The sequence below is a fragment of the Monodelphis domestica genome, chromosome 2 (genome assembly GCF_027887165.1).
Source record: "Monodelphis domestica isolate mMonDom1 chromosome 2, mMonDom1.pri, whole genome shotgun sequence".
In the NCBI taxonomy this organism is placed as follows: domain Eukaryota; kingdom Metazoa; phylum Chordata; class Mammalia; order Didelphimorphia; family Didelphidae; genus Monodelphis; species Monodelphis domestica.
Window position 1 is genome coordinate 412,703,207 of NC_077228.1, and position 27,196 is coordinate 412,730,402.

At 36.3% G+C, this 27,196-nt stretch overlaps 1 protein-coding gene across 1 annotated transcript; it reads right to left on the reverse strand.

The window, feature by feature from the left end:
* Positions 1–2,164: 2,164 nt before the first annotated feature.
* On the reverse strand, positions 2,165–22,379 carry IL22RA2 (interleukin 22 receptor subunit alpha 2). Its single transcript, XM_001380756.5, has 5 exons — positions 22,319–22,379; positions 18,377–18,512; positions 12,199–12,377; positions 6,616–6,785; positions 2,165–2,396 (listed from the first exon to the last, which is right to left on the reverse strand). The coding sequence occupies exons 1-5, from the start codon at positions 22,377–22,379 to the stop codon at positions 2,232–2,234; spliced, it is 711 nt and encodes a 236-aa protein (XP_001380793.4). The 3' UTR covers positions 2,165–2,231.
* Between the last annotated feature and the right edge of the window lie 4,817 nt (positions 22,380–27,196).

Below are 27,196 nucleotides of genomic sequence, written 5' to 3' on the forward strand. Positions count from 1 at the left end.
CATAGGCCAATTTTATGTGATTCTAATACCCTTTGGGATCTTCTGCCATATGAATTTATCATCAGAGTTCCTTGGAAGTGCCAGGGATTGTTTTCCAATCAAACTCACTCTTTTGGATCCTCATACAACTTTGGGGATCATTTGAGTTTGATATAGTTTTTGAGCTAGTCTACTTATCTTAGGAGAGGCTGAGTCCAGACCTACATTTGGACAATTCTATGTACTTAGAGGTATCCTTGGGGAAATTTGTGGTTTGCTCCAGTTTATTTTTAATTTTTTCTTTCTTTTTCTTTCTTTTCTGTTTTTCTTTGGGTTTAGGCAGGCTTTTGCTAAGCATCAAAGATGATGAGAGAGGAACTTGTAGCATTTTGGTTGCATGTTGAATTTATATAGTTATGAATTTGGGGATAAGTGGAAGCATTTGGGTACTAAGAAAGACTGTTAAATTTGGAAGTATACAAGAACCTCAAGGACATTCTTGAGATTCAGTACATGTGTCTGGGGAAGAAGTCAGAATGATAACTAAAAGACAATTGCTAGACTGAGTCACCAGAGAGTTATCCAAGATTGATGATGGGGACCAATGTTCCTCAAAGCACCCCAGTTGGATATACTGGGCAATCTCTTTCTTTTTCATCATCATCATCACTATCATCACTAGCATTTGTACTTTGAGGCTTATAAAACAGTTTTAAAATGTTTTTATTAGTATTATTTTTATACCATCATAATTTCCCCTGGCATACTTTCCTTCCCCTTCCCAGAGAATCTCATATAGTAAATAACATTTTAAAGACAAAAAAGGGGGAATTTAGCACAATCAAAAAAAATTAGTATGACCAGACATACGATGTTCAAGGGCTATGGAACTCCTCCCTTCCACATTGGGTGATTTGGGAATTCGCAAAACATTTTACAAAAACATTATCAATTTGATCCTCACAACAACTCTGAGAAGTAGGTGCAATTATTCTAATTTTATACTTGAGGAAATGGAGTCAGGTAAGGTGCAGAGACTTCCCTGAAGTCATATGACTGGTAAGCATCTGAGGCAGGATCTGAGCTTAGTTCTTGAGTCCAAATCTATCATTTGAAATTAGGGTTAGAGATGCCTAGGTCCAGTCACAAAACAAAAATGAAACTATAAGGTTCTTTTAAAAAAGTTTTTATTTATTTAAAAATATTTTTCATGTTTACATGATTGACTTTCTTTCCCTCCCCTGTTCCCTCCCCATTCCCAGAGCTGCCAAACAATTCCACTGGGTTATACAAACTATAAGGTTCTAAGTGGATTTTAGACCACATGACAACATTTTAAAGATAAGAGTTACAAAGAGATTTATTTTTAAAAAGAGATCTTATACTTTTAAAAAATGACTTCTTAGGGAAATGATGTGCTTAACTTTTTTTTTTCATATTTTCAGCATTTAGAGTAAATGTCTATAAGGACAGATACTATTCTTGAATTCTGCTTAATCGTTTCTATCAGGCTTCTGTAATCATCAGCTTCAAATCTGAGCGACCTTCAGGAATACCAAATCCCATCAATTTTCATGCTGTTGGTATTCCTGAGATGGCTGTCTTCTCTATCTATCTAAACTGGAAAGAAAAAAAAAGAAGTTTTTATGAATTCTGAATATCTGGATTCTTTGTACTATTCCCAAATGATACAAGAAAATTACTCCCATTTTCTTATCTTCTGCTCTTGGAGATGCTGGGTTAGAAGGCCAAATTTCTATTTATTTAAAAGAAACATCTTTTGTTAGGGAAGAGAATATTTTTAAATGTAGTGCCTAGTGTAGAAGTAGTTTTATTCCCCTATCTATCTTTTCCAATGCTACAGGCTTAATGAAAAGTCTAGGTGGATGGCTGTTTAATCTCTAGTGCTATGTACATTCATTCATTCGCTCATCCATTTATCCATCAGTTCTTTCATTCACTCATCTATTATTAAATCTCTACTCTTTCTTGGCACATCAAAACTAATGCTACCTTTTCAGAAGAATACTCTTAGTGGTGGCAAGGTTTGCAAATTTTATAAAGAATGGTTTGCAAGGAGCCCTGCTTCTCTGCTCCCTTTTCAATCCCAAAATTATTTTTCCCTGGCACGAAGACCTCAAATTAAGCTTTGCACATGAAAGATATGTAAAATAAAGGTGAAGGTTTGAATGCTGAATATTTTTTAAAAAATATGAGACACTGTACTTAGAACTCAAATCCTCCAATTCTTATCAGATATACATACCATTTCTCTGAATCTTGAAGGTACAGATTTCGGTGCTCTCACTGCTTCGGTTTAGTTCAAACAAATACATTTCTGCGGCTACACAGTAGTTGGCACCAGGTTTTATATCCATTTCAATTTTTTCATTGGTGCCTTCATATAACTTCCGCTTCTTCATGCAAAGGGGAGAGAAAGCAGACAGTAATGTAATCTTTACAAAGATGTTACTTTCTATAATTCCAATAAAATCAGAACAATTTTATTTGTATTTTTTTAAATCCTTACCTTCTATTTTAGAATTATTACAGCTAAATTATCTCAAGAGTCTGATTATTGGGTAAGAATATAAGTTTATTGATTATATCAGTTTTATTAGTTAGGCCAAGAGCAAAACCAAAATGTTTTAATGCCTAATATAGAGAAAACAGCTTCATAATTCACAATTCAGCAGTTCTATTAAATAAATTCCTTATTACCCATTCTCTGATACTTACTCTCCCTCTAATAAAGGAGTAGATATAATGGAAAAATAGAATAAAAATTTCAATTGCTGTTATGGATTTTAAGCAAACAGAGGTTTAAGCAGATCTCTTAGATTTCTTCCTTTAAAAAAAAAGATCCAATTGATACCATAACTTTAACAAATTAACATATAATTTCCATCAATAGCCATGAATAGCCAAATAAATCCAGAATAAAACTTAATACTCCAAAATTAGAATTTAGAATCAGGATTAGAATTCAAATTCAGAACAATACAGTAGATTATATCACAACTTTTCCAAATTATTTATATATATAATTTATTTTAAGAATTTAGTTCATAATTTAACAATGTCCAAATTAAAGAGAAATAATTTTTAATATTATGTTTTTTTGATAGTTTACCACATTGCATTTTATCATAAGCAGTATGTAAGAATTTAAAATATGAAACAAAATTTTTACCAAATTTTAAAATGCTCTTACATAGAATTTCTTTATCACATTTAAAACCCTGTATAAAATTAACTAACTTTAAGTAATTATATTGCATTAGAGAAATATTCTTTAGATTTCATTAAAGAAATAATAAGAAATAGTATTTTATTATCTTTATTATTTATATTAAATCCTGATTCAATAAAATTATAGTCGAATAAGAGAACTTACTTTCAATCCTTAATTTGAAATTTCCATCTCATTTTCCTTTCAAAAAGTTAGGATCACAGCCATACCACTACTGGGTTTATACCCCAAAGAGATAATAAGGAAAAAGACTTGCACAAAAATATTCATAGCTGCGATTTGTGGTGGTAAAAAAATTGGAAAATGAGGGGATGCCCTTTGATTGGGAAATGGCTGAACAAATTGTGGTATCTGTTGGTTATGGAATACTATTATGCTCAAAGGAATAATGAACTGGAGAAATTCCATGTGAATTTGAACGACCTCCAGGATTTGATGCAGAGTGAAAGGAGCAGAACAAAGAGAACATTATACATAGAGATACATTGTGGCACAATCAAATGCAATGGATGTTTTTACTAGCAACAATGTAGTGATCCAGGATAGTTCTGTGGGACTTAAGAGAAAGAATGCTATCCACATCCAGAGAAAGGACTGTAGGAGTAGAAACACAGAAGAAAAAAAAACTGCTTGATCACATGGTTCCATGGGGATATGATTGGGGATGTAGACTAAATGATCACCCTCATGCAAATATGAATAATATGGAAATAGGTCTTGATCAATGACACATGTAAAACCCAGTGGAATTGTTCGTCGGCTATGGGGTGGAGGGGAGAGGGGGGAGAGGAGGGAAAGAACCTGAATCAGGTAACCATGGAAAATTATTCTAAATTAATTAATTTAATAAAAATTTTCAAATAAAAAAGTTAGAATCAATTTCTTGTTCATTGCATGAAAGCCAATCAATTCTTTAATCCTTTTAATTAACCCAGAAAAGCTCTTTAACTTGCAGCAGTCTTCTTCTCCTTCCCTAAACTGGCAGACTGACTGAGTATGGCCCACCTGAAGGACTTAGGGTTCTAGGTACCTAGGGATTACTAGAAATTAAATCTAGATCCAACCTAAACCATTACAATATTTCCTAAAACCATGAATTATCACATTCATGTTAAGCTAACAAGGCTGCAAACCAAGGCAATTTGACACACCACCTTACTTTTAAATAAAAATAACAAGTTTGACTTATCTTAAGCACATAGGTATTAACCAAATAAAATTGAATTTTTACAACTACTAACGTTTCACTTCTATTTAAGTTGGAATCTCTTGCCCCAAATCCTCATGTTATACAGAGATTTTTTCTTTTTTTCTATATTATTTGTAATCCCAAAATATTGGCCACTATCTGGAAATACCCCCCCAAAAAGAAAAGTAATTTGCTAGTTACAGAACAAACCAAAATACAAAACAAAGATATTTCTACATTTTGCAAAGAATCCCACTCCAGAAAAAAAAAAAACACTTAAAATTAGACACAGATGGTACAACAAAATTAACTACTTTATAATTTTGCAATGATGATAAAAGCAAAATTAACAATATTAAACATAGCTAGCTTAAATATCTATTTCAAAAATAAATAACAAAGTTAGAATAAATTTTCAGCTGAAATTACTACAGATTGTATGTCAGAAGTCAAAATACAATACCACCACTCAGAGAAAATAAAAAAAAAAAGTTCACACTTACTACAGGATAAGGGTTTTTTTTTTTTAAATGACTAACCATGAACTTAAGCCTCAGCAATCCACATATCAAAGCTTACAAGACTGAGCTGCAGTGTTTTATAAGCTTAAAGAATTTCCTGGATCTTGGCAATAATTCAGGTTTTTCAAAATCTAGCTCTCCTGAATAATGGAAAAATGCTTTCCTAAACTCAGAGCCAGATTTAAAAAAAAAAATTCCAATGGAAATGTCGAATTGTTGCCATTCCCGGAAGCTGACTCAAGCAGGCAGAAGAGGGACTTTTGTTAGTTTTAAAACCAACTCTCCCCATTGCCTTTTTTGCAAATAAACCAGCCACAAGTTGTACACTCTGGGTAAAATGGTGACTAACCTAATTAATTAAAAAGGCCTCCTCTGCTCCTCAAAAACACATTTTTCTCAAGAAGCTAAATCTTGGACAGATTTCAAATGGAACTCCAGTTTATCGTTTATCCGTCACTAAATCTGACTCCTCATTCCAGTAAACTCCATTCATCTCTCTCACTCTCACAGTCAACCCTGAGGCTCCCAACACTAAATTCAAGGCAAAGACATATAAAATTATATATTTAACATACATATACAAAAGACATAAGTCTTACCCAAAAGAGATCTGATCATTAGGGATAGGGAGGAACTTCTCACTACCTTTTACTCAGCAGAAAACGAATCACTCTGTGGGAGAAAATCACATGTGGGCCCACTGTTGGAGTGAAACTTTTTCTGGTAAGCAAAAGAAGGATTTAGTGATCTCTTTATATGTTGCCATACTTGTTATGATTAAAGTTATCTTGAGAAAATGATTTTTAGGTAAAAATATAAATTGGTTGATTATATACGTTTTATTGGCTAGGCTAGCATTATAACCTATAACATAATATATATATATATATAGGTCTCCATGGCTGTTTCTCATGACCAGGGACATCTTGAGCTGGGTCTAGTAGCTTAATAAATAAGTTTTTAAACTCATTATTCAGCCCCTCCCTTGAATACCAAAGACATTTTTAATTGGTGAATAGCTAATTAAGAGGTAGTCTATCAATTAATCTACCCCTCTCCATACCTACACCAGGGGGTAACACATACACATGAAAAGAACCCTCTTCCCCTTCATTTATTAACCAAATTTTATTAAAATGGAAGACCTTCCTGAGGATTTCTAAGGACAAAGAAAATGCAAAAAGTAGCAGACTAGATGGTATCTCTAACCCAGATCCCAAACATAGGAATATACAGTAATTCTCCCTAATATACAGGAATTAATACTACTATGAAAAATAGATTCCCACAGAATAAATACTAAATATTGGTTCCAAGGCAGAAGAATGGTAAGGGGTAAGTGATTGGGGTTGTGATTTGCCCAGGGTCACATAACTGGGAAGGGTCTGATATCAGATTTAGAATCAGGACCTCCTATCCCCAGATCTGACTCCCTCTCCAAAAAATCACCAGCTGCCCCTTCAAATAAGGATTTTGAACAAAACAGGAAAAAGGAAATAATTAAATGAAGTCACTGATGGAAGATTTGGAAAATCCATAAACTGCAGTAGTTCTTTTTCCTGGTAATTTTTAATGAGGATGAATTGGAGTAAGAGGAGAAGGAAGTTATTTGAATGCTTTTCGTTTCTTTGTTTGAGGAGAAAGATGAAAGCTTACACACAAATTCAACTTACCATGTCTTGAGAATTATTAATTATAAATACCCGGTATATTAGATCATAGTAATCTTTCAATGATTTGTTTCTTCCCTTTCTGTCTTTATAGGGTGAATTTGGAGCCTGGAGTATCAGTTGTATAGATCTGCCACTTTGTATCACACTGATGGATGGAGGTCCTATTTTTGCTGGAGAAAGAAAAGGAAAATTTGACAGGATATTCACTACACATTTTTTATTTCACTTGGCCAAATTATTAACAGTGGTCAATTGCTGTCCAACTTTTGAATATGGGATTCCTAGTTTGCAGCCATTGGCATCACTAAAAGTCATAGGAATGACTAATGAGCCTGCTCTGGAGAAGGCTCTGATAGTTCTTGTTTCAAAATTGCCTCCATGTCTTAGCTCACCATGAACTTGTTTTTAGAAAATGTGACTTTCAAAACAAAATAAATGAAACCTCTGCCTAAACAACTTTGGCTAAAAGTCAAGATGAGAGAAATCTGGCCAAGTCCAGCATGCCCTTTCTTCCTCACTCTCTTCCCTAAAGACTCCAGAATATCCTTCAAATTATATTTCATAAAGATAATTCCAAGTTCTTTATAACACTGTTGGGAGAAAGAGAAAATTAAGATCTTTGGTTTTAGCACTCAAAAATAATATATTTTTTTTAATTTAAGGACTGGTTAATAAGTTCCAGGCACTGTACTAGAAACTAATGAAAAAGAGACAATGATGAAAATATTTTCTGCCCTCAAGGAGGCTATAATCTTGTGAAGGAAAGAATACATACACATATAAATGAAAACAAAAGATATTTGAAGTATATACAACCTAATGAGATTTGGTACCAAACATTGGGAGAAAAAGAAGGCTTTATGTATGTATGTAGAGGACAGTAGTTGAGTACTGAGCTTTAAAGAGACTCTAAAAGATAGTAGTGAAGTGCTGAGTGTATTCTTGTCATGGGGGAATCCTTGTGCAAAATAATGGAGATAAGAGATGGAGAGTTATGTATAAGGAATTTATAAAGGAACAATTTGGCTGGACTATAGAGTTCATGGAGAGAAATCATGTCTACTAAGCCTCTAAGAGGGGTTGGATCCATGTGGGAAAGACTTTAAATACCTTACCTTCTGTCTTAGAATGTCTAGTAAGTTTGGTTCCAAGGCAGAAGAGTGGTAAGAGCTAGACAATTGGGATCAAGTGATTTGCCCTGAGTGATTTGCCCTGGGTCACATAGCTAATATGTGTCTGAGGTTGGATTTGAACCCAAGACCTCCTGTCTCTAGACTGGCTTTCTCTCCACTGAGCCACCTAGCTGGCCCCAAATAGTTGATATTTGATCCTAAAAACAATAGAGAGGCATTGGAGCTAGCTAAGCTCTACATTGACACAGAACTGAATTTTAGGGATATCTCTTCAATAGCTATATGGATGAATTGGAGAGGGCAGAGAAAGGAAAACAAATATGGAGGTCATTGTAGAATTCTGGCAATGTCAATCTGTAGAGACAGAAACTAATACGATGTGGCAACAGATGATATATGTGAGGGGAGAATAAATGAGGGAGTTGATGATGATTTTATGGTTTTATACTTGACTTGTGATATCACCAAGGCCAAAAAGTTCATAATAATCATTAAACTAGAAGGGATTCAATATGATTAACATCTCATGCATCCACAAAAAAAAAAAAAAGGGTTTTTGATCCCTTCTTCTTGTTATTCAGTCACTTCATGATCCCATTTAGGGTTTTCTTGGCAAAGATAATGGAGTAGTTTGGAGTAGTTTTGCTTTCTCCAATTCATTTTACAGATGAGGAAACTGAGGCAAACAGGAATAAGTGAGATGTCCAGGGTCACACAGCTAGTAAGTGTCTGAAACCAAATTTGAACTCAGGAAAATGAGTCTTCCTAATGCCAGATCTGGCACTCCATCCTTGTGCCATCTAGCTGCCCCTAATAACAACTACATGATTAACATCTTGTCCATCCACAAGAATGGGCTCTTGATCCTAGAATAAACCTTTTTTACCTATGTAGGATTATAAATTTAGAGCTAAATTCTAGCCTCAAACACTGGAAAAGTCACTTAACTCTGTCTATTTCAGTTTCCTCATCTGGAAAATGAGCTTGAAAAGGAAATTGCAAACCACTCCAGTGTCTTTGCCAAGAAAGTTCCAAAGGGGGTCAGAAAGAGTCAGACACACTTGAGATAATTCAACAACAACATTTATCATTATTAATTGTTATTGTAGTTGCAGTAAATATGCATCTATAGTGCTGATTGAATTCTGCTTTCTTCCCATTGTATGACTTCATAGGAAAATTGAATCACAGAATTAGAACTAGGGCAGTCTCCTTATTTTATACATGAGGTCCTCATTAGTTAATTGAGCTTCCTAAAGTAAAAGTACAGGTAATAATGGACAGAGCTAAGATATGAACATTTCCTTTTTCTCTTTGAAAAGCAGCATTCATTGTCTCATCACTTGACATGTCCTTCTAGAGTTCTTTGTAGTTTTCCCAGTTGCCATTCCTTATGGCAACACATGCACAAGATGCTTTGATTTGGATGGGCTGCAATCTGCATCATTAGAGGGTGTACCCATGGTGATGAGGTCAGAGATCCTTTGTAATATTGAAATCTGGCCTAATAATATTCCAGGTATTTACGACAATTTGTTTAACCATTCCTCAATCACTGGACATAGGGTTTTTTTCTCATGTTGCTAAGAATATTTTTTACAGATTGTCTTTTTTCCCCTATCAATTACATCCTTAGGGAATGGTCCTATTGCTGGCTCAAAAATATGAACATCTTTATAGCATTCTTGTATAAAGGTTGGTTCTTTTCCAAAAGACTGCATCAATTCACAGTTCCATCAGCAGTTTATTTATTAGTCAATAGGAATTCATTAAACACCTACTGTGTGCCAAGCACCAGAGATACAAAAAAGGTAAAAGACAGTTCCTGCCCTTGAGGAGCTGACAGTTTAATGGGAGAGAAAACATGCAAACAACAAGCTATAGACAGGTAAATTGGAAATAATCAGTAGAGGGAAGTCACTGACATTAAGAGGTGGGGAGGAAGAAATGGTTCTTGCAGAAAGTGGGATTTTAGATGAGATCTGAAGGAAGCCAGGGAAGCTGTGACAGCTACATAATGCAGTAGAGAGAAAATGAGCTTGGAATGAAGAAGTCTTGTCCTCATTTGTTCAACTCTGGCTTCAGCTATGTGACTCTTGGCAAGTCACTTAACCCTTTTTGTTTCAGTTCCCTCATCTCCAAAATGAACTGGAGAAGGAAATGGTAAACCATTCCAATATCTTTGCCAAGAAAACCCCAAGTGGGGGTCATAAAGGGACAGACACGAATGAAGTAACTCAACAAAGAAAGGGAACCTGGAAGGTATAGATAAGGAAGGAGAGATTTCCAGCCATGAAGAACAGTCAGTAAAAATGCCCACAGTAGGAGATCTCCTCTTATTGGAAGAATAGCAAGAACACCAGTATTAATGAATTTCAGAATAAATGGGAATGAGTAAAAAATAAGAAGACTAGAAAGAAGGGGGCCAGTGTGAAGGGCTTTTAATGCCAGATAGATGATTTTGGTTTTGATCCTGGGGGCAATTGGAAACCATTGAAATTTATTAAATAGTGGGGTGATATGATGAGACCTGTGCTTTCATAAGAACAGTTTGACAGTTGAGCAATGTATGGACTAAAATGGGAAGAGACTATTTTTTTAAACCCTTATCTTCCATCTTAGAATCAATACTGTGTATTGGTTCTAAGGCAGAAGAACAGTAAGGGCAAGGCAATAGGGGTTAAGGGACTTGCCCAGGGTCACACAGCTAGGAAATGTCTGAAGCCTGATTTGAACCCCAAACCTCCCATCTCTGGGCCTGGCTCTCAGTCCTTTGAGCTACTCCCCCTGAGAAAAAAATTTAAGAGGAAAATCAACCATCAGCCTGTTGCCATAGTCAAGATGTAATGTGATAAGAGCTTATACCAAGGTACTGGCAATGTCAGAAGAGAAACAAGAGATGTTATAGGGATAAAAATTGATAGGACGTGGCAAAAGATTGAAAATTGGGTGGGAAAGCTGAGAGAAAGTGAGAATTCTAGGATGACAAATAGTTTGTGAGCCTATGTGACTGGTAGGATGGTAGTGCCCTCAATAGTAATATGGGAAATAGAATGAGTTCAGTGAGGGTTTTTTTTTCCCAGCCACTCTTAAATATGATCATTCTTTTTTTGCTATCTTTGCCAGTTAAGTAAGTATAAAGTAGTATCTCAGAGTTATTTTAATTTCAGCTTTCTGATTATTAGAGAACTTGAATAATCTCTGAGAGGTCATTAATCATTCCTTTCTTCCTTCACACATTTGTACCATTCATTGGAGAATGGATCATAGTATCATAAATCTGGGTCTATTTCTTATTTTGTATTTTATATTTTCATTAGAACTATTTATAACAAAAATATTCTTCAATCTCTTTCTTTTTCCTTTTTTTGTCCTAAAACTCATAATTCTACCTCCTATATTGCTGCCTTTCCTGTCTTTTTTTTTGTCCTCTGTATGAAACTTTCCTCGACTCTTCCCCATCTCCTCACCTTGCTAGACTATTTTATTTTCTCAAATTGTCTTGCATTGGATTCATTTATACAGAGGGGCAGCAAGGAACCATGGCTAGATTATTGGATTTCATGTCAGGCAGAAGTCAGGGTCAAAACATGCCTTGCACACTTGCTTTATAGACATCAGCAAGTCATTTTCGGAACCTCTGGCTATTCTCTGAACCTTCTCTGTTAAATTCTAGAGGCTGCATTCTGTATTACTGAAGAAAGTTCTCACACATACAAAATCCCATATCTTTGAGAAAATAAAAAATTCTTCACATATAGTTCTCAATGTATGTGCAGTATACCCACAGTAATAAATACTATTCCCCATCCATTTTGACAAGATTCTTGTATCCCAAAGAGAAAGATGAACTACATATTGGCCACTCTGTTCTATTGCTATCTTCCAATGAAATGATTCTTTTTTCTAGTGACCTATCATTTTGTTTGTATTTTCCTTTTGCATTTCCAAACTGTTGAGTTTTGTAATTTTATGTAAGATGTTTTAGCCTTAATTCGGTTTCTAATTTCATTCAGTGGTGGTTTCTTCCTTTAATTCTTTCAGTGTGCTTATGGTCCATTTTAGTGTTTTTTAAATGTCAGGTTTTTTTTTCCTTGGTGCATCTACTGATTTTTTTTTAGTCCATTTTTCTTCTGGTATTTTTGCAACTAGGTGGGCAAGTGAGTAGAGTACTGAGCCTGGAGTCAAAACGATCTGAATTCAAAACAAGTCTCAGACACTTGCTAGTTGGGCATGTTAGTCACTTAACTTCTCCCTTACTCAGTTTCCTCAACTGTAAAATGGAAATATTAATAGTATCCACATTTCTGGGTTATTGTGATAACATGTATAAGAAAAGATAATACTTATAAAGCTCCCAGCACAGTTCATAGCACATAGATGTTTAACAGATGCTTGTTTCTTTTTTGCATAGCTACAGAAAAATAGCAACAGTATCCAGAATACTTACTTTCCAACCAGGGGGAAAATCTCTTTGTCATACTCCACGGGGTATGGATATGAGCAGAGGTAGCTTTCACTCTTCCATAGTAAGGTTCTTCTACATCTGAGGTTTCATTTGTCAGGTCACAAAAGATTTCATAAATGCCCCAGCATTCTTCTTTGTTGGTCCACTCTTTCTGCCCATACCTATAGAAGAAAGAGGGGAAAGGAAAAATAGTAACAGAAGCCTTGCAGATGCAGATGTTTTCTTTCTTTTTTTTTCCCCTTCTAGATGATTGTGTTTTCATATAAATTATTCTTCTGGTTCTTCTCACATAATAAGGCCATATAGTTCTTTCTATGCTTCTTTGACATACTTGATTTCTTCATTTGTTATAACACAGTAGTATTCCATCACATCCATATTCTATGATTTATTTAGCCATCCCCTAATTGATGGGCATCTTCTCAGTTTCCAGGGTTTTGCTACCATAAAAAGAGCCATTCAATATCACTAGGAAAAAATACTGTTCTTAAAAAAATTACAGAGAAATGAAATGAAAGTAAAGAGAAATTATTACCTGGGAAGAAAAAAAAATCTTTGCAGGAAATGTCTCTGATAGGATCTCATTTCCATGGTATAAAAGGAACTGATTCAAATTTATAAGAATAAGAGTTATTCTCCTATTGACAAATGACCAAAGGATATAAATGAACAAGCAGTTTTCAAGAAAAGAATTTTAGCTATTGAGAGCTAATTTTTTAAAAAAAGGTTCAAATAACTAATAATTAGATATGCAAATAAAATGCAAATTTATCATATTAGCAAAGTTGACAAAAAAGTGAAATATCATATTGGGGTGGATATGAAAAACAGACATATTGGTATATTGTTGGTGGAGTTCTAAATTGGCATGACCATTCTGAAAAAAGATTTGCCCCACTGAATAGCTAAACGGTGCATACCCCTTTTACCTACTGATGCCATGTTTAGTTCCATATTCCAAAAAAGATAAAAAAGAGGAATATGACCCACATGTACAAAAATTAATTTAGCATCTCTTTTTCTATTAATAATAATCTGGGGACAGTTAGGTGACTCAGTGGATTGAAAGCCAGACCTAGAGATAGAAGGTCCTGAGTTTGAATTTGACCTCAGACACTACCTAGCTGTGTGACCCTGAGCAAGACGCTTAACCCTCATTGCCTAGCCCTTACCACTCTTCTGCCTTAGAACCAGTACATAGTACTAAGTACTGATTCTAAGAAAGAAGATAAGGGTTTAGGAAATAAACAAACAATAAGGTGGAATCTAAGGAAATGCACATCAGCTGGAGAATGCTGAACAAACTATGGCATATGAATATAATAGAATACTATTGTAACATAAAATATAAAGGTATGGTCTTCCCTTGGATGTGGGCAACTAGATGGCACAATAGATAGAATACCAGACCTTGAGTCAGGATGGCCTGAGCTCAAATTTGGCTTTAGACACTTACTAACTATGTGAACCTGGGCAAGTCACTTAGCACCGTTGCCTCAGTTTCCTCATCTGTAAAATGATTAGGAAAAGGAAATGGCAAGCCATTCCAGTATCTTTGCCAAGGAAATCCCCTTTTCCACCCAAAAAAGGAGTCATGAAGAGTCAGGCATGGTTTTAAACAACTAAATAACAGCTTCCCTTCAACAACTTGAAAGAGTTCTATGAAATGATAAAGAATGAAGCAAGCAGAATACCCTCTACAACAGGAACACTAAAAACAAACAAATTTGAAAGACTTATGAGTTCTAATCAACACAACGAATAATTATGATTCCAGAGGACCCATAAAGAAATATGCTACCCACTTAGTAATAGAGAAGCAATGGACTCTGGATGCAGAATGAAACCTATTATTTGAATATGGACATTGTAGAATTAGTTTTGCTTAACCATACAGGGTTTTGCTTTTGTTTTCAATGCTGGGGTGGGGAGAAAATTGATGTTGGTTAATTAAAAAAAAAATTTGCATTGCTGGTGGAGTTGTGAATTGATCCAACCATTCTGGAGGGCAATTTGGAACTATGCCCAAAGGGCGATAAAATACTGTCTGCCCTTTGATCCAGCCATAGCACTGCTGGGCTTGTACCCCAAAGAGATAATAAGGAAAAGACTTGTACAAGAATATTCATAGATGTGTTCTTTGTGGTGGCAAAAAATTGGAAAATGAGGGGATGCCCTTCAATTGGGGAATGGCTGAACAAATTGTGGTATATGTTGGTGATGGAATACTATTGTGCTCAAAGGAATAATAAAGTGGAGGAATTCCATGGGAACTGGAATGACCTCCACGAAGTGATGCAGAGTGAGAGGAGCAGAACCAGGAGAACATTGTACACAGAGACTGACACACTGTGGTACAATCGAACATAATGGACTTCTCCATTAATGGCAATACAGTGATCCTGAACAACTTGGAGGGATCTATGAGAAAGAACACTATCCACATTCAGAGGAAAAATTGTGGGATTAAAAACATAGAAGAAAAACGACTGTTTGACTACATGGGTCAAGGGGATATGATTGGGGATGAAGACTAAATGAGCATCCTAGTGCAAACAACAACAACATGGAAATAGGTTTTGATCAAGGACACATGTAATACCCAATGAAATTGAGCGTCGGCTATGGGAAAGGTGGGGGGAGGGGAGGGAGGGAAATAATGTGATTCTTGTAACCAAGGAATAATGTTCTAAATTGAGTAAATAAATTAATTTTAAAAATAAAAGCAAACATAAATTTTTATTTTAAAAAGATATCTTTTACATGAGCCACTCTCTAATAGCCAAAGGATGTGAACTATTCATTCTCAAAAAAAGGTGTAAATTATAAATACCCAAATAATAGAATATTCTAAATCACCAATAATAAGAGTAAATAAAAAAAAAAAACCATGAGGTGTCACTTCACACCTAACAGATTTGCCATGATACCGAAAATGAGATAATGTCAAAAAGGTCATTGAAAGCTCCACTGATACACTGTCGGAGAAGTATTGAATTAGTGTGCACAATCTTGAACTTTTTAAAGGAAATGACCAAACAGTCCCTGTCTTTTGAACCTGAAATCCCACTGCTAGTCAGATACTGAAAGGAGGTCAGATATATAGAAAGAAAGGTCACCAAGATATCCTTAGCAGCCTATTTTGTAGTAGCAAGGAATTGAGAACAAATGGATACTTACCTACTGGGGGATGAACTGAACAAATTGTGGCACATGAATGCAATGAAACATTAATATGTCATAAGGAATGATGAAGAAGAAGAATATGGAAAAGCCTGGGGAAACATGGATGGACTGATGTAGACTGAAGTAAGCAAAACTAAGAAAATTATATGCAGAGTGACTATAAAAGCATGAATGAGAAGAAGAATACTAACAAAATGAAATAGAGTGCTGTGTAATAATGAAGTGGAAGAATCGATAAGAAAACAGGCCTCTCTCCCTCCTTGAAGAGGTGGGGATTGCAGTTGTAAAACATGGCATGTACTCTCAGATTTGGGTGTTGTTTAGTTCGCCTAAACTGCTTTTTAACTTTCTCTGTTTTACTTTTTGTCCCAAAGGATAGCTTTCTGGGGAGGGGAAAGGAAAAAAAGGAGAGAAGGATATATTTGGAAATGGAAATGATACAAAAAATTAAAATGGTCAATAATTTTTTAAAAGTCACATGGGTTTCTGTTTCATTACAAGGTACACAAGAGAACCAATTGGCCATTCACAGTTCCTCCTTACTTTGGTTTATTTAAATTTAAATACATTTTGGTATCATTCTCCCTCTTATTCTTTATCCCTTCAAAGAGATAAATATCCACTTAGCTTTCAGACAAGGAGTATAACAGAAGAGGTACAAGAGGTGTAAAGAAAAATAGAAGAGATCAAAATAGCTATAAAGCTGGACCTCTAACAAGTCATGAACTATGTCAAAAGTGAAAGACCACACAGAGAAAAACACTAGGAAAGTGTCTAGAGCCACCAGAAGCTTCCAAGTCCATTACTTTCTACTTCTGGCTTGGATCAGTGTGTATCGGGAAAGCAAGGTGTGGGGGGAAAAACTCAGTTTTTGGTAGTCTCAAGTTGACAAAGACAAATGCTCCAGTTAAATCAATTGAACCAAAAAAAACCACCCCAAAACCCCCAAACCCAAAGCTAGAGAGAACCACACACCAGTTTGTTCTGCTGCCTGTAGACGCCTTTAATTCATATCCAGATGTCTCTATAGTCAGTGAATAAAAATATGGCTACTTACACACATATTCTTCTTTACTTTAACTGTCACTTGTTTGGCTCCCAAAGTCCCCCAAACACTAACTTAGTGCATTTAGAAAACAGAATTTGGGAGAGTATAAAAGACTTTTATATCCCAAGAAATGAAAACTTGGATGTAGCTGAGTATATACAGAAACTATGTCTGACTGAATGTAGAATCTTTTGGAGCTACTCAAGTATTCTTAACCTGGGGCTTATGACTTTATTTTATTAATATTTCAATCACCATATTTCAACAAGTTGGCTTTCCTTATAATCCTATATTTTTAAATTCAATTAAACTAATGTAAATTTTAAAATAAAATATTTTCATATTAATCTTAAAAATTAAGATTAATATTTTAAAATAAAATTTTATTTTATATTAAAAATATTTTCCGTGGTTACGTGATTCACATTCTCTCCCTCCCTTTTTCCCTCTCCCCTCCCAGAGCTGACAAACAATTCCACTGCAATCCCTATATATTTTATTTTATGCATTTAAAAATATTATTCTGGGAAGAGATTCTGTCACCAAATAGCCAAAGGTATTTATGACACAGAAAAAGGTTATGGGCTACAGGAAGTGATGATAAACAATGAAGTTTTTTATATCGGTTTTTGCCTTCTCTGAGGCCAGATTTCTCTCTATTCATAGGGGTGAGGGAGAGAAGTAGCAGTTAAGAGGATTTCTAAGTTTAAACTACCACCACAAGACAGGCTGGAAAATGTCCATGTTTCTATAATCTCTAGAGTAATTGCCAAGTCACTGCTATTCTTCCTACATAATTCCTCCATTCCCTTCTCTAGTGCAAAAAGGGAAAGTTAGCCAAGAGAATGTTGGTAAATATTTAACAACCAGTTCTCAAAAACAAAACAAAACACCACTCTGAACACACTTTTAAGTTTAATCTGCACCATTAACATTTTCTCCCCCCACTTACTTAAGCCTAGGCAATTAGCAAAATGCTAAATCAAGCCTTGCTTTTTAATGATTGGTGATTTCTGAGGTGTAAGTGCTCACAATGAAAATTTAACAGTCAGATCTTGAGGACTCTCACATACCCCTGGAAATGGCCACCAAACCCAGCCCATTACCCTGTGAGGTAATAGTAATTGCTCACATTTGTGTGAGATTTCCACATTGCTCATCTCCTTTGCTTCTGATAACAACCCTGGGATGTTAGGCATTACTAGCAATAAGAGTGCACATTTGTTTAAGACCTTTAGGTTTTATAAAGTGCTTTTCATCCCTTTCTTAGTGATGTTAGGACTATAGTCCTAACAATAACTCTGTGAGGCAGATAGTAGAAATATTATTACTTCTGTTTTATAGAGGGGGAAACTGAGTCTCAGAGATTCTCTTATCCAAGGTATTGACTAGAATATCACATGGATGGAATTTGAACCCAGGTCTTTCATGTTCAGTGGTCTTTAAGTAGACCATGGTAAGATGTGATTAATATAACTTATTGACTGATTGACAGCAAGAACTATGCCCTCTCTCCTTCTGTCTTTAGCATCATTCTACTTGAATTGAAGAATTGTCTTAGGAACCTTGTGATGATAGATTCATTCTGAATGAAGGGCCTGCTCAGGCCCCTTCACCCACCTCATCCCCCTGACTTTGGACTAATAGCCGGACTAATAGCTGTCTTTTCTCCTTCCTTTGCAAATGGGGCCTTTTTGTACATTGAAAAAAGAAAAGGAAGGACCCCCAAATTCTTCTCATTTTGTAATTGAGTAAATTAAGGTCTTGAGAGATTAAATGATTTGCCCACAATCATGTAGGTAATAAATAGTAAAGCTGAGACTTGTATCCAAACCCTCTCACTCCAATCCAGCATTATTTCTTTGGCACCACAGGAAAAGGAGTTTCATAGGCAGGCAAAAACTAGAAGGAGTCCCATTAACTTACATTTTGTATTGCACGAAATAGACTGTGTTGTTGTGGGTGAAAGCACTTCCAGGAAGCCAGTGTAAGATACTTTGGAGATTAAATGACTGAAATTCAACCCTCTGGACCTTCAGAGATTCCCGTACTGGTTGGCTTCCTGGAATAAGAAGAGAAGGGGGGAAAAAACCATAAAAACAAAATATTGCATTTCTAAGAGATGAGCCAGAAGTGGTTTGCCAGTATTTGCTTAAGGACAAGACCAGGTTGTATATCACATAAATATGGTCCAAGACAAATTTCCTTCTCAAAGAGTATTGTCTTTAATTTCTTTCCAGATAATACAGTGTGTGATATTACTGAGGCATGCTACAGTAAACTGAATTTGACTTCTGGGCTTGTCCTTGATCTCTGTCTTGTCAAACTTCTTATTCAGAGCCTTTCCCCAATTTATGTCCTTATTCATCTGGAGCATCCCTTCCTTGAAACCACTCTGACTATTTCTGCCTACAGTCATATATCAAAAATATACATATACTTCTTTTCCTTGTTTAGTCCTTTCTCACTGGATTACTGAAAAAGATCTAAAAAAATCTATAAACACAAGCACTTCCTAGCAGGAAGTAGGGGTAGAATGAGAGGTGAGGTAGTGATAATTCATCACAATTATGATTTTAACTGATCATCAAAGACTGGGTTAACTGGGTGGGTTGTGGTGACTCCTGGCAAGATAAGTATTTCTGACATTTTTGGCATGACTAATAGTCAATCAGTGTCAACAAGCATTTATTATAAGGACCTATAATGTGCCCATGACCTCAGATCCTTACCAGCTATGTGACACTGGACACATCACTTGAACTTGTTTGCCTCAGTTTCCCTATGTGTAAATTGAGTTGAAGAAGGAGATGGCAAACTACTCCAGTGTCTTTGCAAAGAAAACCTCAAATGGGAGCATGAAGAGTTGGACAGAATAGAATTGAAACAACTGAACAACAATAATCTAGGTACCAGGTACTGTGCTATGTGCTGAGGATATAAAGCAAGGCAAAAGACAGTCCCAGCCCTCAAGGAGCTCACAGTCTAATAGAGGAGACAACATGTAAACAACTCTGCATAAACAAGATTTATATTGTTATTGTTCAGACATTTCGGTTGCGTCTGACTCTTCTTGATGCCATTTGGGGGTGGGGGGGCAAAGATACCAGAATGGTTTGTCATTTCCTTTTCCAGCTCACTTTATAGATAAGGAAATTGAAGCAAACTGGGTTAAGTGACTTGCCCAGGATCACACAGCTAAAAAGTGAATGAGGCTAGATTTGAACCCACAAAGATGGGTTTTCCTGACCCAGGCCTGGTGCTCTATCCACTGTTCCACCTTTGTACATGAGATAATAGACATAATGAAGTGATTAGCATTAAGCAGTAGAAATAATGCCAATTTGTTATTTTAGTTACAACCCTTTGACAGATGGTTTTGTGGACTAGCCTTACTTCTTGGCAGGAACCTGAATAATCCTTCTACTCAGGACTAGGCATGTAGGACTTGAAGTCAAGAAGACTAGAATTCCAGTCCTGTGTCAAACACTCTGAAGAAGTGTGACCCCAACAAGTCATTTAACTTTTCTGTGCCTTAGTTTGTTTCCTCGTCTAAAACTTGGGCTCATTAATAACACCTACACTCATAGGGTTGTCATGAGAATCCAATGAGTTAACAAAGGGAAAGTACTTTGTAAACCTTAAAGAGCTATATAATACTGTAAGGATAATTTTAGGGTTGTGACCTAATCTAAATTAATTTTGGTCACCAGGGAATATCCCAAATAAAATACCCAAATCACCTTGGAAATTTATGGTGGTTTAATTAATATAGAAGGAAAGAATTAAGGAGAAGAGAGAGGAAAAGGTATAGGATTTCTCCTGCCTGGCCTGTGCCAGGGGGAGTTCAAAGTCCTCCACCACAAGGTCTTTGGAGATTAGAGGCTTTTTTTAAGAGGATGGTATTTGGAAGGTAAAGGAGGAAAGAATCAGCCTTAACTCTGAGAGAGCTCAGAGAAGAGGCCTCACCTGAACTAGATTACTAGGCTTATTCCAGTATGGTATCAAGGAAAACTCACCGCTAACCCGGACAATAGCTTCCACCATGCCAAGATGCCAAAAGGCTCAGCATGCTGCCACCAGCCACCTCTCTGCCGCCAAAGAGGCCTGAGAGAAGAAGTGACATGAAATATATAGATGGTTTTTACATCACTTTCTTGTGTCTTACATGTACCAATGGTAGCTTAAGCTTGATTTAGGACAGCCCAGGGGTCTGTCAGCTATTTCTGATTTGTCATTTGCTAGCACATGTCTGTCATAGGCCATCCTCCTAAATACTTAATCCTTAAGTATGGATGTAGACATTCCTGTTTTTGTTAGACTAAGTAGGTGGAGTAATCTAAAGTTCACACTACCACAGTATGGCTGTTTGTGAATTAGCTCTGGCAAGTGGAAAAGTATGATATAAACAGCAAATTCAGTAACAGGCTTGAAGGTATAACAAATAGAGTGCTAGATATAGCATTGGAAAGATCTGGGTTCAAATTCTGATTCAAATCCTTCCTAGTATTGGTAAATTGCTTACCATTCTAATCCCAGTTCCTCTTCCTATTCCCAGCAAAATGGGAGAGCAAGGAGTCCATGATGATGCCTAAGTTATGAATCTGGGTGAATGGGAGGATAGTGTGGTGTTTTAGACAGTCAATAGGGGAGTTAAGATAAAGGGAGAATGGAAGAGTGAGGGGAAGATAATGAACTATTTCTAAAGGTGAGTGAGCATGATTGGGAAGAAGCAGAAAGTAGCCTCTCACATGGTCATTGTCCTTGCTTTTTCCTCTAAGACTTCTCAAAGTCTTTCATGATAGAAACTTGAACTGATGAAATCCCCATCCAGAAAGAGCAGATTTACTATCCCCTTCTCCTGCATTTCTACTCTTCGGTATCTTTTCTCCTTTAGGACTATAAACTCCTTAAAGAAATGAGTTATTTTTCACAATTTATCTTTGCATAACAGCAAACACTGGTCATAATTGATGCTTGATGTGCTTTTTTAAAACTAATTAATTAAATCCCAATAACTATCAACAAAACTTATCCCCAGTGGCTACTAAGTAGAACAATGGATAGAGCACCAGGTCTGAGGTTCAGAGGATGCTTCCTGACTGTGTGACCCCGGGCAAGCCACTTAACCCCAATTGCCTAGTCATTGCCCTCTTGTGATGTAGGTGCACTAGAGCTTTGGGGTTTCTTATTTGTATGTGTGTGTAGTGAGGAGAACTTCAAGTCATGAAAGAAAAGAATTGAATGACCTTAAGGGATAGGTTAACCAGATCTCAGTGGGTCCATGATAATTGACTTCTGTTATTCCCTGAGAATCCTTTGGCTTATTAAATATTTTTCATCCTTTGTTGAACAAAAGTGAGAAAATAATTTTGGTTTTAGTCACAGATTCTTTCTCAAGAGCAGTGTTACCTTTTACTAAGCAGGAAGGAATAATGAAAAAAACAAATTATTTTTATCAATTAGCTTTCCTATATGTAAAATGGGGACATTAGCATGAAAGGTTTAAATTGCTGAAGATATCAGCTTCTTTAAACTGGACCAAAATTTTAAACTGTAGAAGATATCGGGGATCTAGAGGTAAGAAGTGATATTGTTTTGAGAGAAGCAAAAGTTCAGTTTAAAATACAAAATTATAAGACATCTAGATATAATTTACTAATTTCATAATTTACATAATAAACTCCTAGATGTGATTTTTAAAACATTTTGATGCTTTTCAATTTGGTGTCTACTCTGAAACACATTAAGAAAGTAACAGACCATATTTAGACACAAAGAAAAAAACTTTCCAGAGTTCTTGATCACGGTTTATGAAAAGGAAAAAGGACTCTTTACAATACATTTTTAAAAAATTAGAACACTTACCTCCTCCATAAGTCCAGAGGAATTTGATAAGGAAGATTAGAAAGTACTGTTTAAGCATCATGGTCAGACTATAAGAGAAGCAATATTTTATTCTCTTCCTGAAAAGACACCTCGAACCCACCAAATGCAGTTCCTTATATCTTATAAATAGATTGAAAAGAGGAAGTCATGCTAATGATTATTTTTTTTTGGTTACCACTATAAGACTTAAGAGGATCAAACAAAAAAAATTATAAACACCAGATAACTGGAAACTAAGGGATTATGAAATAAATGCTCTTGTTTACTTAGGGGAATTTTGGTGAGTGGTGACCTCATAAGTGAAAGGTGCTACTGACTACCAGGAAATTCTGATTTAAGCCAATGAAATAGGCTGGAGGCTTAGGCTGTGTTGGCATGGCAAAGATCCTGAAGAATGACAGAAGAGGGGTGAAAAGTAGCTCTTTTTGAGATATTTGAAGCAACAAACAGTATGAGCAGACATGATAAGAAGGCTTCCACTGACAATTCCTGATTGACTAAATAAAGCCTGGAGTTCCGACAATTCCCTTTAGCATCCACAGAGATTGAGAGGTGAAGACTCTCAAAGGTGCCTTTTGTTCTTGGTGAGAAATATAAGCTGCAAGGAAAAAGCCAGGTTTTGTAGTTACTTTGCTCTACAGGAAGAGATGCTAAGATCTAATTGGATGGTGCAGAATTCTGGTGAGTGAAGAACTGGTTAGGTTGGTTGTCTTGTCCAGAGAGTCAATAGGAGATGTTTTGCCACTACAAAGCTGTTTGGACTGGATAACAGTGCATCATGATGAGTGACGAGCTGGCTGATTTGGTCCATATAGCCAATGTGAAAGGTTATTGGAGTGAATTAACCAACCAGGAGAGTGAGGAGGTGTCCACATTAGCAATATGAGAGGTGAGAAGGTCTCCAGTGAGTATGAACACTTGCACTGACTTTCCACCATGTTGGCCATACTTCCATTATATCACCTCCATTGGATCTCATGTATTTCCCCTTCAACAAGGGCATGTTGTTCCTTTCCTCAGTGAATCATTTTTGTTACATTCTCACTATAACCTCTTTCACCCCTCTGACCTACCAATGCTTATTCTTTTTCAGTCAAAACTCGGATACAAAATTTTACCCCAAAGGATGTGATACTAATTTATTTATTCACTCATTCATTCATGGAAATTGAATGTTTATGATGTACGTAGCACCATACAAGGTTATATACATATTATCCCAACCTTTCTAACTATACATACCTTGAGCTCCAGTCAAACTGTCCAGAATACACACTAGACTTAAAATAAGAACACAAATTCTATAATCCCTGTCACCTTAGGTAAAAAGTCATTTAAATTCCCAGGTCTTGTTTCTTCATCTGTAAAATAATAGACTGGGATACTAACTGGATTTGGCATCAAAGGATCTCTGTTCACACAACTCTGCTAGTCATCTATCCTACCTGTGCTTCATTTTCTTGGTCTATAAAATGAGACAGATGGATTAGGTAGATAGTCTTTGAAATTCTTTCTAGCCCTATGACCTAGGATCATTAATGATCACTCAAGTCCCTCCTAGTTTGAAATCTTATGATTTCTGCTGAAATCTTATGAAATCTGTTAAATGAACAGGAAATACAACTCTGTTTGTTGACCCAAGAACACCCACCTGGCCCTAGATGTGAATTTAACCTAAATTTTTCTAGAAAGTAGTTGCTATTTTACTCGTTGACTGTAGGCAAATGGATATGATTCTTTTGCTCCTAAAGACACTGGTTGATCTCTGGTAGTTTTGACCAAAGGCTCTAGATTCACTAATTTTATGTCTTTATCCTATTTATATTATGGGCACTTTTATACTATGGGCAAATTTCATACTCACCATATTCACTGTACCCTTCTATGCTATTGTTGTTCAGTAGTGCCCACTACTTTATGACCCCCATTTGGTGTTTTCTTGTCAAGATACTGGAAGGGTTTGCCATTTCCTTCTCTAGCTCATTTTACAGATGAGGTAATTAAGACAAATATGGTTAAGTGACTTGCATAGGATTACACAGCTAGTAAGTGCTGAGACTGGATTTGAACTCAGGTATTCCTGACTCTTTGCCAGGTACTCTATCCACTTCACCACCTAGCTGCTCCATCCATCTACATAGAACTCACCATACAGACCAGAGAAATTATGGCCTCAAAGGTTTCCCCATTTGGCTCCTAGAGCAGATCCATGTTGAAAAAGAACAGTTCCTGAGCAAAGAAATGTTTCAGAATTCCCAGACTCACAAAGGACACATGAACAGGGCTCTTTTTTTTTTGGTCTTTTTTCCCTTTTAACTTTGGACAACGCTACTGAAAAATGATGACCTTTAAGCAGTTTCTCTTCCTGAAAATAATTGGCAATCATTTCACAAGAGTTTATAGGACTGAGTTCAAGAATAAGGAACTTCTTTAGACTCTAGACACAAATAATTATTGTAATGACAAGCCTCACCACAAGTTCTTACATAGTGCATGCAAACAGCCCATTATTTCTGTTTAGGGCTTGACTTAGATCACTATTGCTTTTTCCTCACCAATCATTTTTGGTTGAATGTTTTATTAGAAACTAGATTTCGAATATCAATTTAAACTATATTAACCTAATTAATGCTTCCGCTTAAATTAGCTTCTTTCAGCTCAGAAAGGATAACATTATCCTCCCCCCCCAAACCATTGATGAGAAGAAAGTCTTTGTATGCCAAATGTTTATTGCAGCACTTTATTTGTGAGAGCTTACAATTAAACAACAAAGTGGATGCCCTTCAATCAGCTACGCAAATTGTGGGGCATTAACGTAATGGAAAATTATAGTGCAGTAAGAATCGATGTGTGTGATGAATACAGAGCATCATGGAAAGATCTATATGAACTGATACAGAGGGAAGTAAGCAGAGCTAAGAAATCTGTATGCATAGTACTGCAACAAAATGACAACAATGTAGATGGAAAGAGCCACAAACACACAAAATCAAAGTCAAAGTAGCAAAATTATAAAGCATGACTCAAATGAAGAGATAAAAAAAGACATTCCCAACTTAGTCCTTTGTGGAGGAGGGAGGTCCATAGGTGTCATATATTGTATTTTTTGAGAATTTTTCTATGTACTCATTAATTGATGGGTAGCTAGGTGGCACAGCGTATAGGGTACCAACCCTGGATTAAAGGGGACCTGGGTTCAAATGTGTGAAGTAAAATACCTCCATCCCTTAGCACCCCAATGATGAGACATAGGTGTCACAGAGTAACATGTCATATGCTGGCATCTCCTGGCATCAGCATCAGCATGAGTGGCAACATGGCACAGCCAGCATCAGTGTGGGAGTCCCTAGAGTCAAAATGGAAGAGTCAGCAGAATGTTGCCACAGGAGGGCAGACAGCATCATTTGAAAGCCAATGGGCAAGAACAGGGTTCTTAAACCCAAGTGTTCTGAATAGAGGAATGACAAAATCAGATTTGTGCACGAGGAACCATTCCAACTGACTGAGCAGCAAGTATTTGTTTAAAATATGTGTATATACCAAGCCCCGGACTAGGCTCTAGTGACAGAAGAAGTAAAACCAGCTGATACTTCTCAGAGTTTACATGCTAATGGAGGGAGGGAGATAGCATACTCTATGCAAATGAAAGTACATTTATTTTGGAAGTTAAATAAAAATAAATAGCTAAATGCTAACTATTATTTGAAGAGAAGGCATTAATAGTTGAACCACCAGCAACCTCCTCTTGTTTTCTGAGTACCTGAGCTTGCATCCCTGAGGATACTAATGGAATCTACAGGTAGAGATCCTGGAAACAGCTGGATCTGTTGTGGCCTCAGCTCCAGAGCCCTGGCTAATCCACAGCTAGAAACTCAAGGAGTGGATGCCACAGAGTCTGTGGATGCTATGCCCTCAGGACAGGAACTTCAGCCTCACTGCTAACAAACAAGGGCTTTAGGAGCCTGAGAAATGTGGATTAGACATCTGCTTTATCCTGGGTTTAGGAGAGGAGGAGTCAGGAAGGAGAATACACTGGTGAGTCTGGTTGTTGAGGGATGGGGTCCTCATTAGCTGTGTTCACTCCCAGGAGAGTGGAAACTCTTGTTGCTGTCACAGGGGGATGCCTACTGGCCGCTTGCAATTGTAGCGGTAGAATTGTTTGCAGGTTGGAGCACTTGAGATCAATCACAGGCTGGGGCTTTAGTGGGGGCAGATGTATACCTGATCTTTTCCACTAGGTATGACCAAGCCTGAAAGACTTAGTTTTGGAAAGAGTACAGTCCTGGAAACAGATTGTGTCAGCTGCCTAAGGTCTGATCTAGCTAAATATGGTCCTGGTAATGTATGTTAAGTGAGAACCAGATGGGTTAAGTTGATCAAATTAAATGCTTATGAGAACACAGAGAAACCGTTTTAGTATTACATTGCTAGAACATCTGTGAATTGTTTTTTTTTTAGAAAACAAGACATTGTAAAGTCATTTATGCCTATTGACCCAGGGATCCCAGGACTAGGATTAGGCCCTAATGGGCATTATTGAGGGTAAAACACTGTGTTTCTTTGGGAGTATTCATGGAAACTTTGTAATGACAAAATAGTGAAATAACACAAATGTAATGATTTGGAGAAATGGCTTGTGATATTTGAAATGACAAATTTTGGAAATATAAAGAAAATAAAGGAAATATGTGAAGAGATGAAAAGAACAGAGAATAAGAATAATACATAGTCTGATTACATTAAAAATAAACAAAATCAAGAGAAAAAGGTATCAAAGTAAAGTAAATCTAAAGGGAACTCAAAAGCAAGAGTATGTTTATATTAGCATACAATATATACATGTATATATATTTTTTA

Bases quoted from the DNA above. Each gene is read 5' to 3' on its own strand.
- IL22RA2 (XM_001380756.5), bottom strand. From the start codon at position 22,379: ATGATGCTTAAACAGTACTTTCTAATCTTCCTTATCAAATTCCTCTGG. The intron at 18,513-22,318 runs GTAAGTGTTCTA...TTCTTATTCCAG, and splicing joins CCTCTGGACTTATGGAGGAG to GAAGCCAACCAGTACGGGAA. The intron at 12,378-18,376 runs GTAAGTTAATGG...TTTCTTCTATAG, and splicing joins TATTTCGTGCAATACAAAAT to GTATGGGCAGAAAGAGTGGA.